A 13,728-nucleotide genomic window follows, 5' to 3' on the forward strand; every position below is an offset into this window, starting at 1 on the left:
ACAACCTTGGTTATTATTCTTCAGGCTCTGTTTGCCTTTGATTGGAGACAGGATCTCCCACTGGTCTGGAACTATTGGCTGGTCAGCAAGCCCCAGGGATCTATCTGCCTGTGTCTGCTTCCCCAGGTTACAAGTGCATGGTAACCTCCCCACCCCCACCATGTTTTTAAAATGTGGGTTCTGGGGATTGAACTCAAGTCTTTGTGCTCACTCTTTACTGACTGAGCTCTCTCTTTAGCGCCCCATATTGTATCCTTGAGGTAAAGATGTGACTGAGTGTTTTTAATAGGAATTTTATTGTGAAATTGGCATCATTCTCATTTTTTTTTTTCTATGTGATAGAATAAGGTCTAGAATTTTGTTTTTCAATGGAGGAAGAGTTTTAAAACCCTTTTCTGACAGCTGTTTTGCCAGATACAAGGCAGTGAGATTGAGTAGGTTTCTTCATGTACTTGAGGTCAGGACCAGTTGTTTACTTCTAGTACCAGGCATTTCTGATGTTCACACAAGTCACTGGGATTTTTTTCAGGGACTGGTTTAAAGTGCTTAGCTATCCGTCTTTAAACTTCAGACATTATTTCTGGATAACAGGATAGATAAACTGTTGGCTTGCTAAAATAATTCATTGTTTAACTAGAATTTTGATTCATTAAAGGCTGGAAATAAGTTTTCAAGCCAACTTGAATGTATTTGATGACATCCTGGTTTATACATTCATTCCCAAACTACTAGATTTTAAAAACAGGATTTGTTTCCATTTCATAACAGTTTTAACTGTTTGTTATGTGATGTAAATAAATTGCTGTCTCTTCTCTTCCTATTCATGGTAGACTTGCTTTGCTGCATTCTTTCTCCTTTCACACACATTATGGTATATTTGACAAAGATTATATGTGGGAGCTGGAGAGATGGCTCAGTCTTTAAGAGTGCTGGCTGCTCTTGCAGAGGACCCGGGTTCAGTTTCCAGCACCCACATGGTGGCTAACAGCCATCTGTAACTCCAGTTCCAGGGCATCTGATGCCCTCTTCTGGCCTCAGTAGGCACTGTGTGTATTGGTACGCGTACATACATGCTGGCAAAACATTTATACATGTAAAATACAAATATATAAATTTATTTTAAAACATTATATGTTCTTATGGTATCCAATTTGATGTTTTGCTAATGCCGCTTTTCTGCATTATTCAGCATTAGTACTACATCTCTTAAATGCTTTGGATATATGGCATATACTTGTTGATCATTTTTCTGTTAACACTACTCTGTTTTTTTCTCTTACGTTAACATTTTATTGCTTTTTCTTTTACTAGTTTCTCAAACAATTAGGCCTGCATCCTAACTGGCAGTTTGTTGATGTGTATGGGATGGATCCTGAACTTCTCAGCATGGTACCAAGACCAGTGTGTGCAGTGTTACTTCTCTTCCCTATTACAGAAAAGGTAATTGTAAAGCAAGATGAGTAGTTTGTGATAAATTCAGGTTTTTGGTATTGAATTAGAAATAAGAATCTTTAAAAACAAGTAATGTAGCTGGGTGTGGTGGCACACGCCTGTAGTCCCAGCACTCGGGAGGCAGAGGCAGGCCGATCTCTGTGAGTTCAAGGCCAGCCTGGTCTACATAGTGACTTCCAGGACAGCTGGGGCTACAGGGAGACCCTGTATCAAAAAGACCAAAGGAAAAAAAAAACACAATGTCTTTATTGCATATAATCCACAACCCAAGAAGTAAGGAAATCATAAGAATATCTTACTAAAAACAATATATTTAGATTATTTATAGATGATGATAAAGTTCTGTCCTTTAAACTTAGTTTTCTTCTCTTATAAAATATGATTAGTTTGCTTCAACTGTATTTTGATAGAGTATTTAATCACAATTTAATGGATATACTTGAGTAGTAGAACCATCTAATATCTGTATTAGAAAATATATGAATAAAAAATATTCAAGTTTTTGCCGGGTGTAGTAGTACATACCTTTATTCCCAGCAACAGGGAGGCAAAGCAGGCTGATCTCTGTGAGTTGAAGCCAGCCTGGTCTAAATAGTGAGTTCCAGGTCAGCTGGGGCTACAGGAACCAAAAAGACCAAAAAAAATTGAAGTTTTCAAGCTATGTATAAAAACAAATCTCCTTTGCTTATTTTAAAGAGGTACGGGAAACTGATGGCATACACGACATCATTTTCAATACAATCGCAATTTGTGGTACATCACAGTCTTAAATATATCTTAACTGACAGAATGTATTGAGGATTATAAAGAGTCCCAATATAAAATTGTTTATCTATATATTATATAAATATAAAAATTACTAGATCTGTTTTGAAATCCATGTCTCTGCACATCCCCGCCTGCATGTGTGTGTTAGAATTAGAAAAGCTCATGATTTAGAGCTTTTTTTTTTCCCTTTTCACAGATAATTTTTTTGAAAATTATTCAACTTATGTATGTTTATCATACATAAGACCGCATGACTATAATACAAAGGGGGTTCTTTTTCATTTAACGTTACAATATACACAGCAAGTCCGGACTAGATCTTACAATCTGAACACAGGTATTTAACCTTTTCCATGCTGTTTATGTTTACAATGCACACAAGTCCTGTAACCAAACTGTGTGAGTACAATCTGTGAGTCTGTTTAATAAAGCTGTTTGTACAGTGGACTCACATGGTCAGCAGTGTTTAGGCATCATTAGTCTGCCAGACATTTCACCAAATGACCAGAGCTTGGCATTCAGAAGTCATGGAGATAGACATGAGGAAGGGTTGCAGCCTGTGTAGAATGGGTTTTATCACAGTCCTCTTTGTCTGCGCTGATTTTTCCCCTGCTTTCTATTTTTTCTTGCCCATATGTTTACTTATACTTTGAAAGCTAAAATTAAGACATTATTTTCAAAACCATTGTTCCAGAGTGATGTACTTCACTAAATTGGATGATAGATGATTATGTAACTTTATATGGAATTGGAACTTTTTTTTCCCCTTTGAGACAGGATCTCCCTGGAGTTCTAGCTGGCCTAGAACTTGCTGTGTAGACCAGGCTGGCCTTGATCTCACAAAGATCCACCTGCCTCTGCCTCCTGAATGCTGGGATTTAAAAGTGAGCACTACCACATTGGCCCATGGACTTAGAACTTCTAAAGACATTTTGAAACAGCTTTTGCATCATATCTCCTTCTAATTTTTATTTTTAAACTTAGAACAATAGGATGAACTCAGTTGTGAAAAATGGAAAGGTGCTTGAAAAAACTGGGAGAAGTGAGGTTGGGATGATTTGACATATACAAATTCAAGTCATCCTCTTCTTTAGGATAAATGGCACCAAATCTCACAGAAATTTAAAATTGGACTTTGCTGAATCCTAAAAATTCCTGAATCATTTTTTTGTAACATGAATCAGTTTGTCTCCCTTGAACATGAAGTTTTCTTTCTTTTATGAGTTCTAGAAAACAAATATTTAGTAAGAGAAATTATTTTCTTTGAATTTCTAATAGTCACAGACTCTAGGAATTTCCTTCTCTTTTTTTCTTTTTCTCTTCATTTTTCTTTGAGACAGGGTCTCACTATATAGCCCTTAACTGGCCTGGAACTTGCTGTATACACTAAGTTGGCCTTGACTCACAGAGATCTACCTACCTCTATAACTCTGCCTCTACCTGCAGGTGTGCACTGTGATACCCTGCCTAGTTAGGAATTTTTTAGATTGTTTAGTATCAGATCAAACAAATTTAGTCTTTAAAGTTATGGTTAATCTGAATTTGTAGAGGAGTTAAGACAAAATCTTAAATTTGCTCTCTCTTTGTCCAGTTTTGTTTTTACCTTTTTTGGTTACTAAAGAAGCCAATAGGGATCTATACATCCCTAGGTCTAGATGTATTGAGCAAAAAAAAAAAAAAAAAGAAAAAGAAAAAGAAATTACCTGCTTACAGCCTTGGGGTTTTCTGAGACTGTTTCCCTGTAGCCTGACTGGCCTAGAACTCGATATATGACTAGGCTGGCCCTGATCTCACAGAGATCCCCTTGCCTCTACCTCCTGAGTTCTGGCATTAAAGGTGTGCCCCACCAAGGCTGGCTAATTTTTTTTAAAAATTATTGTGTAAGTTTGTGGTTATACACGTGCTCCTATTACAATCAAGGACCTTGGTGGAATCTTTTCTCCTCTTTACGTAGGTTCTGGTGTTGGACTCAGGTCATTGCTTTGAACCAGCTCGTCACCCCAACGTCTTTATTGTTTTTAACTATATTGTTTTTTTACAATAAAAACAATCAAGGCATGGTGATGTCCTAGTTTGCTTCTCTATTCCTGTGACAAAACATGCGGACCAATACCAACTTGGGAAGGAAAGGGTTTATTTGTCTTACATCTCCAGGTCACAGTTCATCAGGGAGCCCAAGGTAGGAACTCAGGGCGGGAACCTGGAAGCAGGAGCTGGAGCACAGGCAGTGGAGGAAAGCTGCTTACTGTTTTACTCCCCTGACCCCTGCTAAGCCTGCTTTCTTATGTAACACAGGCCCACCTGCCCAGGGGTGGCACCACCCACAGTGGGCTGGGCCCTCCCCTCCCACATCACTCAGCAATCAAGAAGGTGCCCCATGGACATGGCCATAGGCCAGTCCAATGACAGCAATTCCCCATTTGAGGCTTCCTCAACCCAGGTGTGTCAAGTTGACACTAAAGCTATCCAGCACAGGCAACATTAAGTAACTTGCCAAAATAACACAGCTAATAATGGCAGAGCCAGGATATGGGCCTAAGTAGTCAGCACACATTTTTGACATTTATTGTTATGTGAGATTACTCTTATAATTAGTATTATAATGGCGAATGCTAGGTATGAATAGTCTATATTTGTAAATATAGTGTGATTTTATTAATATACTATGATTTTCAAAATGATAAAATGTTTTTTTTTTGGCAATGATACTGAGAAACTAGAAAAAATTTTACAAAGTAAAAACCTTCCCGTAATATTTCGGTCCAAAGATAACCTCTTTTAGTATGTTGTATACTTTTTCAGACTTGTAAATGCATACATAAAGTTTTTTAAAGCAAAAAATGGAAACCATATGAGAATATATTGACCTACCTGCACTATAATCATGGACAGATTTCTAAATTGGAACATGTGCTTCCACTTTATTCATCATAAAATAAATGTATTATAGTATTCCCTTAAGAAGTGCCATGCTGTATCAACCAAATATTCTTTGATGGATATATAGAATATTTTTATTTTTATGTTCTTAGATATATTCTCTCTCTGTCTCTCTGTGTCTCTCTCTGTCTCTGTGTGTGGGGGGCGGGTGGGGTGTTTGTGTGTGGTGCTGGGGATTGATCGCCAGTACTCTACCATGGTGTTGCACTCCGTCCGTAATTAAACATTCAAAGATTTTATCTTAAACCAAACTCTTAACAAAGGTAATTGCTTTTTAGAGGATGTAAACATTTAAAGTGTTAATGCGTATTGCTCTATGTCCCTAGCATGGTTGTACCAGTGACCACCTGTGAAGCATGCCCTGTAATCCCTGCTACTTGGAAGACTGAGGCAGGAGAATCACTTGAGCTCAGGAGTTTCAGACCAGAATAAGCAACATAGTGAGACCCTTTTATCAGAATCAGTCAGTCAGATAGGAAGGCCTGCTCATTCATATGCCTACTGACACTGGCTGTTACTGCTCTTTCTTCAATCTTTTATCAGTCTGGTAAATGGTAATGTTATGGTTTTACTTTACTTTTTTTTTTTTTTAAATAAGTTTCATCATTTTGAACTATTTCCTTTACAAACCAGCTGAGTGCTTTTTTTAATGTGTTGTTTTCACATGTGGGCTTTGACTTTTTTCCCCAATAGTATGAAGTATTCAGAACAGAAGAGGAAGAAAAAATAAAATCTGAGGGACAAGATGTTACATCATCAGTATATTTCATGAAACAAACCATCAGCAACGCCTGTGGAACGATTGGACTGATCCATGCCATTGCGAACAACAAAGACAAGATGCACTTTGGTTGGTCATTTTGTGTCAACTTCATTGAGCAGTAGGGGGTGCTGTAATGCCTGCTTTCAAACTATCAAGTATCTCCTTTTGGAATGAGAATGCATATACTGCCAGAAGAAATATTAATCCTTTCCATTCTTTTATATTGTTGATAAACAGCCTCAGCAAATTAACGTCTGACTTAATTATTTATCCCAAGGTTCTTCAAATCTTAACTTCCAGTTAGATAAAGAGTTTTTACCTAAAAAATACTGTACTTTTATTGTTGCTCTTTCTGATATTAAGCTTAAAATTTTTATTGTTTTTAATATTCTCAGAATCTGGATCAACCTTGAAAAAGTTCCTGGAAGAGTCTGTGTCAATGAGCCCTGAAGAACGAGCCAAATACCTGGAGAACTATGACGTCGGTACCTTCTTCTTTCTTGCCCTCATATATGGGCAGTTTTCTGGGATTATAGGTTCTGTTTTGTGGTTCGTCTTAAACCAGAGTTTTGGGAAAGTATGAATTTTAACATATTCATTAAAGAAGGTCTTTTGTCCTTTTCAGGCGACCACCTGAAATATCCATAAATGCTGATTAGTTGCCATTTCTGTGTCTAGGGGTGAATGAGCAAATAAAAACAGTTTGCAAATTAATAGCCAGGCCCTATAATCCAGTTTGAAATGATTGTTTTAAACATTAATATTTTTGAAATTTTGTTTTGAAAGTTTTTGCCTTTTAATAAAACCAAATAAATGATAAATTCCTTGAAATTAGAAACAATATAGTGTATATATTCATTATGTTCAACATTCCAAAGTACTTTAGTTGATTTAAATTTTAAAAACCTGGAAATTTCATAAAACATCTTTATTTTACATAATATTAAAATAAACAACATGAAAGTTACCAGTAATCCCATCAATGAGAGGTAGCTATCACTGATGTTTTTATAGGGAACATATATGTATATACACATTATTCTTAAACAACAGTTTGATCACACTGTAATACTGTTTTATAACTTGCTTTTTTCACTTATCACAAACGTATTAATACCAGTAAGTATATATTTGACATTATCATTTTAATAAAATGGCTGCATAGCTTTCCATTATATAATGTTATTTAACCAGTAAAATGTTGATAGAAATCTAACAGTTTTTCTCTCTTTTTCACTACTTAAAAAATACAAGATACATTGCTGTGTCTAAGTCTTTAGAACCATCCTTATTTACATATAATTATGTACATTAAATATATGTAAACATATGAACTCCTAGAAGAGAAATTACCGATCACTTTGCATGATCTTAAGACTTTAATACTTACCACTAAATTTCTGTTCATAATATATTGTTCATCCCTGATTTACCATTGTGCCCATTCTCTGCATCTTTGCTAATAGTGGGCATTATAGGAGCATTTTTATTTTATTTCAAATAACTAAATTCCCTAGCTTCTGAGATGCATGCTTTCTGCACCACATTTTAAAATTGCTGACTGAAATGCATGGTTAAGCATTAAACATAGCCAGAGCTGGAGGGGCATGGATTGGGGTGGGGTGAGGGGAGAACAGATGAGCCAAGCTGCTTCTGTTTCCATTTATGAGATGCTCACTTTATTCTAGTCTTGACTGAATAAAGTGTCAGGTGTTGCCTCTCACAATTAAGTAAGCTAAATGATTCCCCACTTAACACTGCGGAAATGACACATAATAAGATAGTTTCCTAACTCTTTAGATGTTTCTGGGTTAGAAAGCACGGCAGTTCATTTGCTAACCTAGATACTATTATGAAATATCGAGTATTAAACTGCTCTTAAATTTCCAATTTCATTACAAAACTTTAAATGTTAGATGTTAGCTTTGTTACTGTTTTCATTGAAAAGATGGATATAGTTCTTTTTTTTTTTTTTTCTCCTATAATTGCTTTGTATTCTTCTTACAGGCTATTCGAGTTACTCATGAGACCAGTGCCCATGAAGGTCAGACTGAGGTATTTCACATTTTGTTTTTCAAAATTTTTGTTGTAGTTTTGGAAAAGTACTTGACTGCTTTCCCCCCCTTAGAATAAGTGTGTGCAAGAGCAGCATAGTGATCACAAAAGAAATGTTTTGAATGAGCTGTTAATGTCTTACTTTAATATTTGTCTTAGTTTGTCTGATCATTTGGACAGAGTGCAGTTTATGTATTGGCTTCGGCTAACAGGTAGCCTGCTTCTTCCCTATGAGATCCCTTTGATTTCCATATAGTTTGAGAAAAATGTCTGTGTAGTCAGTTAGCCTGTATGATTTTTGAGTTTCACTGTCATGCCCAGCTTCCAGCAGAAACCCGTGTTCTGTTTGCTGAGTGAATCTGTTCTGGGTCATTGTGATGATCTTTACCAGCTTGATGCTCTTAGCTAGTTCTGCTGGGTCACTTCAGAAGTGATCCTTCTCTTGCCTGTCTTTTTTACTTTATAATCATTTATTCTTTCCCTCCCTTCATTCGCTCTTTGCTTTTGTCTAACTATTACTCTTGAAGGAAGTTGCACAGAAAATATTTGGTCAGAATGAATAGAATTTAACTAAAGCCATTTGGTGCATTTACAGCTATCTAAATGTTAATTAACACCAGAGAATTAGATATTTTCTTTTTTCATGTGTAATTTGAAATAACACCTTTTGCAGGGGGGATTGTTTTGGAAAAGGGAGGGAGGAATGGGGGAAACAGGGTGATGAAGGAGAACATGATTAAAGTATATCATATACATGTATGGAAGTGTCATAATGAAACCCACACAGAATCTATACATAATCACATCAAAGAATATTTGTCTTTGTGGTGCTTTTTGTGTGTCTTTTTGGAGTTTCAAGTTATGAGTAACTTTATTATTATATTTTTAATTTTATGTATATGAATGTATTGCTCACATTTGTTTGCGTAAGTACACTCGTGTCTTGCAATGCCTGAGGAGGTCAGAAGAAGGTGTCAGATCCCCTGGAATTGGATGGTTGTTAGCTGCCATGTGGATGCTGGGAATCGAACCCAGATCCTCTGCAAGAGGATTAGTGCTCTTAATCTCTGAGCTATCTTTCCAGCCCAACCTTTTTTTTTTTATGATAGATCTCACTTTGAAGTCTTGGCTGGCCTGTAACTCACTATGTAGACCAGGCTGTCCTGGAACTCGCTCTAGGGATTGAACTCAGGCTTTTGTTTCTGTAGTGCAGTGATTCTCAAAGTTGGGTGGAGGAGAAGTTAGCATTTTTTAGACAACTTTTATAAGCCATACTCTCACAAGAATTAATCTCTTCTCCTTTCGAATAGTCCTCAATTAATTGAGCATCGCTAGTAGAGAGGGCTATGTTATGTTTATCAGCTCTAAACCATATTGGGTTGAAAAAACTGGTTTGAGAATTCTTCTGCATCAATTTGAGCCTCTTTAGGCTGCCCTCCTTCAGCATCTCCTGGCTTTTTCTCTGTAACTATTTCTCTCTACCAATCTCTTGTTTTATTACTGCTATTCTTTCTTATAATTTCCTTTCTCCAAGAATACTACTTCCCTCAATCTCTGCATTCTGACTTCTGCTTAGCCTTCAAGAATCAGCTTAATTGTGACCTGCATAAAGCACTTTTTTTTCCCCGTGAAACAGGGCTTCCTTGTAGCCCCAGCTGGTCTGGAAGTCTGGAGCTCACTGTGTAGACCAGGGTGGCCTCAAACTCACAGAGATCCACCTACCTCTGCATTTCAAATGCCTGGATGAAGGCGTGCACCATGTCTGGCCTTCATGAAGTGCTTCTTGATGACTTAGTTACCTCTTCTGTGAATACTTTAGTGTTGCTGCTCCAGTGTGTTGCATTTAAATGATTTTCATATTGATTTTTAGTTATTAAAATGCATATTTTTAAGTTGAACGTGATGGTGCAAGCTTAAAACCTCAGCACTTATAAGCCTAAAGCAGGAGAATCAGCAGTTTGAGGTAGCTGGGTTTACATAGTAAGTTCCACGGTAGCCTGTGCTGCATACAGAGACCCTGTTTCACAAAATAAAAACATGTATTTTTCCACATTTTGACAACTCTAATATTAGGATCTGTGTGGACTTGATGTCATAATTTACTTGGCATTATATCTATCCTAGTGGTATATGAAATGCCTCTTATAGCAGATAACACCTTACCTTGATAGGATGTGGAAATACATCTCTTGCTGTGGCTCTTATGGTGAGATCTGAAAGATAAGATGGGGCCAAGTCTGCAGAGAGAAGAGGTACACCAAAAGGCACTGCTGTGTTCGGTGGGTTGTGCAAAGGCCCAAGTATGGCATTATAGGTTGGACTACATCATACCAGAATTTGTAAGTTGAAGTCCTAACGTCTAATATTTTGAAAAATGGTAAAATTATTTTGCCAAGGACCCTTTATGTAAATTTATAGTAAAGAATAACTTTACTGTTAGAAACTCACAAGTAAAAACACATAAATTTAGCCACTCAAACACTTGCCCAGTCCCAAACTCAGTATCTTAATGAACTTCTATAGAGTCAAAAAATTTTTTTCTCTTTTTTGAGACAGGGTCTCCCTGTAGCTTTAACTGGCCTGGAGTTCACTGTGTAGATCAGGCTGTATTCATCTCACCTGCCTGCCTCTGCCTCCTGAGTACTGGGATTAAAGGCATGTGCCACCAACTCCTGACCAGTTAGAATTTTTAGGCTAACAGTAAGCACATGGTTTTATTTATGCTTTTAAATAGACATGTCAAAATGGAAAATACAGCAAAAAATTTTTAGCATTTAGTTATACTACTTAATTCCAGTATTTTTAGTGCAATGTGAACAGTTGAGAGCAAGTAGTTTTTTCATGGACCTTTAGTATAAAAATTTTCTTATTACTTCAAATCCTTTTCATAGATAATTCTGTGTATAGTTTCAGGTGAGGTAACCATAATTTACTTTCAAGTTCCTAGATTTCCACTTCCAATATTTAGATTATTTCAATTTTTCCTGGTTAAAATATGACTTCATCAAATATCATTGTTTATCCAAATGTGTATGCTCCTGTGTCGTGCAGTGCCTGCTGAGGTTAGAAGAGGGTGTTGAATCCCCTGGAACTGGAGTTAGGGGCGGTTGCTAATCGCCATGTGGGTGTTGGGATTTGAACCAGGATCCTCTGTAAGAGCAGTCAGTGCTCTTAACCGCTGAGCCATCTTTCTAGTCCCAAGATAAACATTTTTAAAGTTTTCATTATGTAACGTAAAACTGTCTTTCCTTCATTTGATCAGCTAAGTAATCGTTTGAGCATGTTCTGTGCCAGATGCTGTTACAACAGTGAGTAAGACATGGTTTGTGTCTTCAGAACTTCTACTTCAGTCACTAACAGCTTGGGAAAATGCCCATTGCCAGAGTGAAATTATTTTTTTGATTTTGCATCTTAGATGTTCCTTTTTGAATTAAATTTTTAGATCGTTTCCTTTATGTAAATAATGTATCTTGATACTGGGGTTAAATTTTAATAAAGGGAAATCCTATATTTTCTTGCTAATGACACATCAAAGATCTTTAATGAGTAAAGAATTTAAGTCATGAAATAAAATAATATTTAATGTATAATGGACTATGTAATCTGTTTTGGTTAGTGTTGTTGACTTTTAAAAGCAAGTCATTTAACCACTGGCTAAACAATAGGTAACTCCTGATTTCAAGTATATAGTCGCAGATAGGTATACATAGTTAAAGATATTTTATACATAATTGTGTCTCTCAGCATCCCTTGGATTGGTTCTAGGGACACTTATGGATAGCAACCCCTGTATAAAATGCTTATTTTATTCATTACTCACTTTATATGTAATTTATTTGACAGTCACATATAACCTGTCCATATCTTCCTATGCACTTGAGTCACAGTACTTATAGCACCTAATACAATGAAAATACTAGAATAATAGGTATTAGTTGTTAGGGAATAATGACAAGAAAAAAACAAAACAAAATGTGGTCAGTACAGTTTTTTTTTTTTTTAAGTATTTTCATCCTTGATTGGTTGAATCAACAGATGTAGAGCCCACAAAAACACAATTGTGTGTGTCTGTGTTTGTGTGTTTTTGTGTGAAACTCTATTAGATTTTATTTGACTTTTGACCCAGCCAGTACACACTGTCAGCATGGGAAACAAGTTGAAAGTTTTATTATCTTCATTAACTGTGTAGATAGTTTACATGGATTTATTACACACTGAAGTGCAGATGTTTACATTTTTTCAGTTGTATGTATTGTATGTATGTACGTGAGAGTGTGCGCATATGTCATGGCACATGGTGGACACCAGAGGACAACTTTTGGGAGTTGGTTCTCTCTCTCCACCTTTTGGGTCTAGGGATAGGACTTAGTGTGGCAAGTGTCTTTAGCTATTGAGCCATCTTGCAAGCCCCAAAGTGAAGTTTTTAGTTATTTTTATGTTGAAATTAAAAAAAAAATAGCAGAAATCATTCTTTTCAGTCAAAAACAATTCCTGCACTCCAAAATTAAAGGTCTTACTCTCATCTGTATTTCTTCTTTGGATTTTTTTTGGAAGAACTTGGGTTGTCTTTTTTTAAAGACTTATTTGAAAAAAAAATTTTAATGTATATGTGCAAGCATCTGTGTGTATGACAGGTGTTTGTGGGTGTCCACGGAGGCTAGAAGAGGTTGCTGCAGTCCCTGGAATTAGAGTTATAGGCAGTTGTGAGCCACCCACATGGGTGCTGGGAACCAAACTCTGGTCCTCAGGAAGAGCACTTAAGTGCTCTTTACCACTGAACCATCTCTCCAGCCCAGAACTTAGTTCTTACAGAAAATTTAAGTTCCTGATTATCTTGGAAGAATCAGTTAGAAGCAATAAAATGTAGTTAAGGTGTGTAAGTCCAATTTTTGTGAGAAAAATAGCTTTTCTTTGAGACAAGGTCTCATGTTGCCGTGATTGACCTGGAACTGGCTGTGTAGTTCAGGTTGGCCTTGAACGCAGAGATCTCCCTGCCTCTGCCTCCCACATACTGGGATTAAATGAGTGTGCTACCACACCCAGCCACTCATTTTTTTTTTTTCTTTACGCACCCATTTTTCTTATTCTAAGAAGACAGGGTTAATTTTTTGGAGGCAGCTTCATTTTATTTCATTCAAGTTGAGAAACACTGTGTAACACTTGGCTTAGGTCCCCATATGCTTTCACCTGTGTCTCTTCTGCCTTCTTTGTTGGTGGTTCTTTCTTTTTAGATTTATTTTTATTTTATGTGTTTGAAGGTTTGCCTGTATGTATGTATGTATGTATGTGTGTGTGTGTGTGTGTATGTATGTATGTATGTATGTATGTATACCATTTGTATATAGTACCCATGAAGCTCAGAAAGGGGCATTGAATCCCCTGGAACTGGAGTTATGAATGGTTGTTAGCCTCTACTTGGATGCTGGGAACTGAACCTGGGTCCTCTGCAAGAGCAGCCAGTGCTATTAATGGCTGAGCCATCTCTCCAGCCCTTGTTTCTTCTTGTCATTTCCTGAATGGATGTCTTACCCATCTCCTTCCTCTTTCTCTTTCCTAATTCCAGAGTTCTAGAAATGCAAATGTTAAACTATTGAAGGAAAATCTAAAATGAACTTAGTGGTTTATCCTTGCAGACTAATTAGATATAATTCTTCTAGAAATGCCTTCAGTTATAAAAACAGAGCATTTGGAGAGGATAGTCTTTTTTAAAAAATTATTTATTTAATAACCACATACTTAGAAGAAGCATT

At 36.6% G+C, this 13,728-nt stretch overlaps 1 protein-coding gene across 3 annotated transcripts in view; it reads left to right on the top strand.

Annotated features, from left to right (window-relative positions):
* Uchl3 (ubiquitin C-terminal hydrolase L3) overlaps positions 1-13,728 on the top strand; it is a 52,149-nt gene that overhangs the window by 14,005 nt on the left and 24,416 nt on the right. For all 3 annotated transcript variants that reach the window (XR_607544.3, XM_008840913.3, XM_008840914.3), the window contains exons 3-6: positions 1,312-1,440; positions 5,854-6,010; positions 6,319-6,404; positions 7,931-7,978. Coding sequence is in view for 2 of the 3 variants with exons in the window: in XM_008840913.3 (XP_008839135.1) it covers positions 1,312-1,440; positions 5,854-6,010; positions 6,319-6,404; positions 7,931-7,978 (420 nt within the window). In the remaining variant the exon portion in view is untranslated. The remainder of the gene's footprint in view (positions 1-1,311; positions 1,441-5,853; positions 6,011-6,318; positions 6,405-7,930; positions 7,979-13,728) is intronic.

The sequence above is a fragment of the Nannospalax galili genome, unplaced genomic scaffold (assembly GCF_000622305.1).
Source record: "Nannospalax galili isolate Female #2095 unplaced genomic scaffold, S.galili_v1.0 scaffold181, whole genome shotgun sequence".
Classification (NCBI taxonomy): domain Eukaryota; kingdom Metazoa; phylum Chordata; class Mammalia; order Rodentia; family Spalacidae; genus Nannospalax; species Nannospalax galili.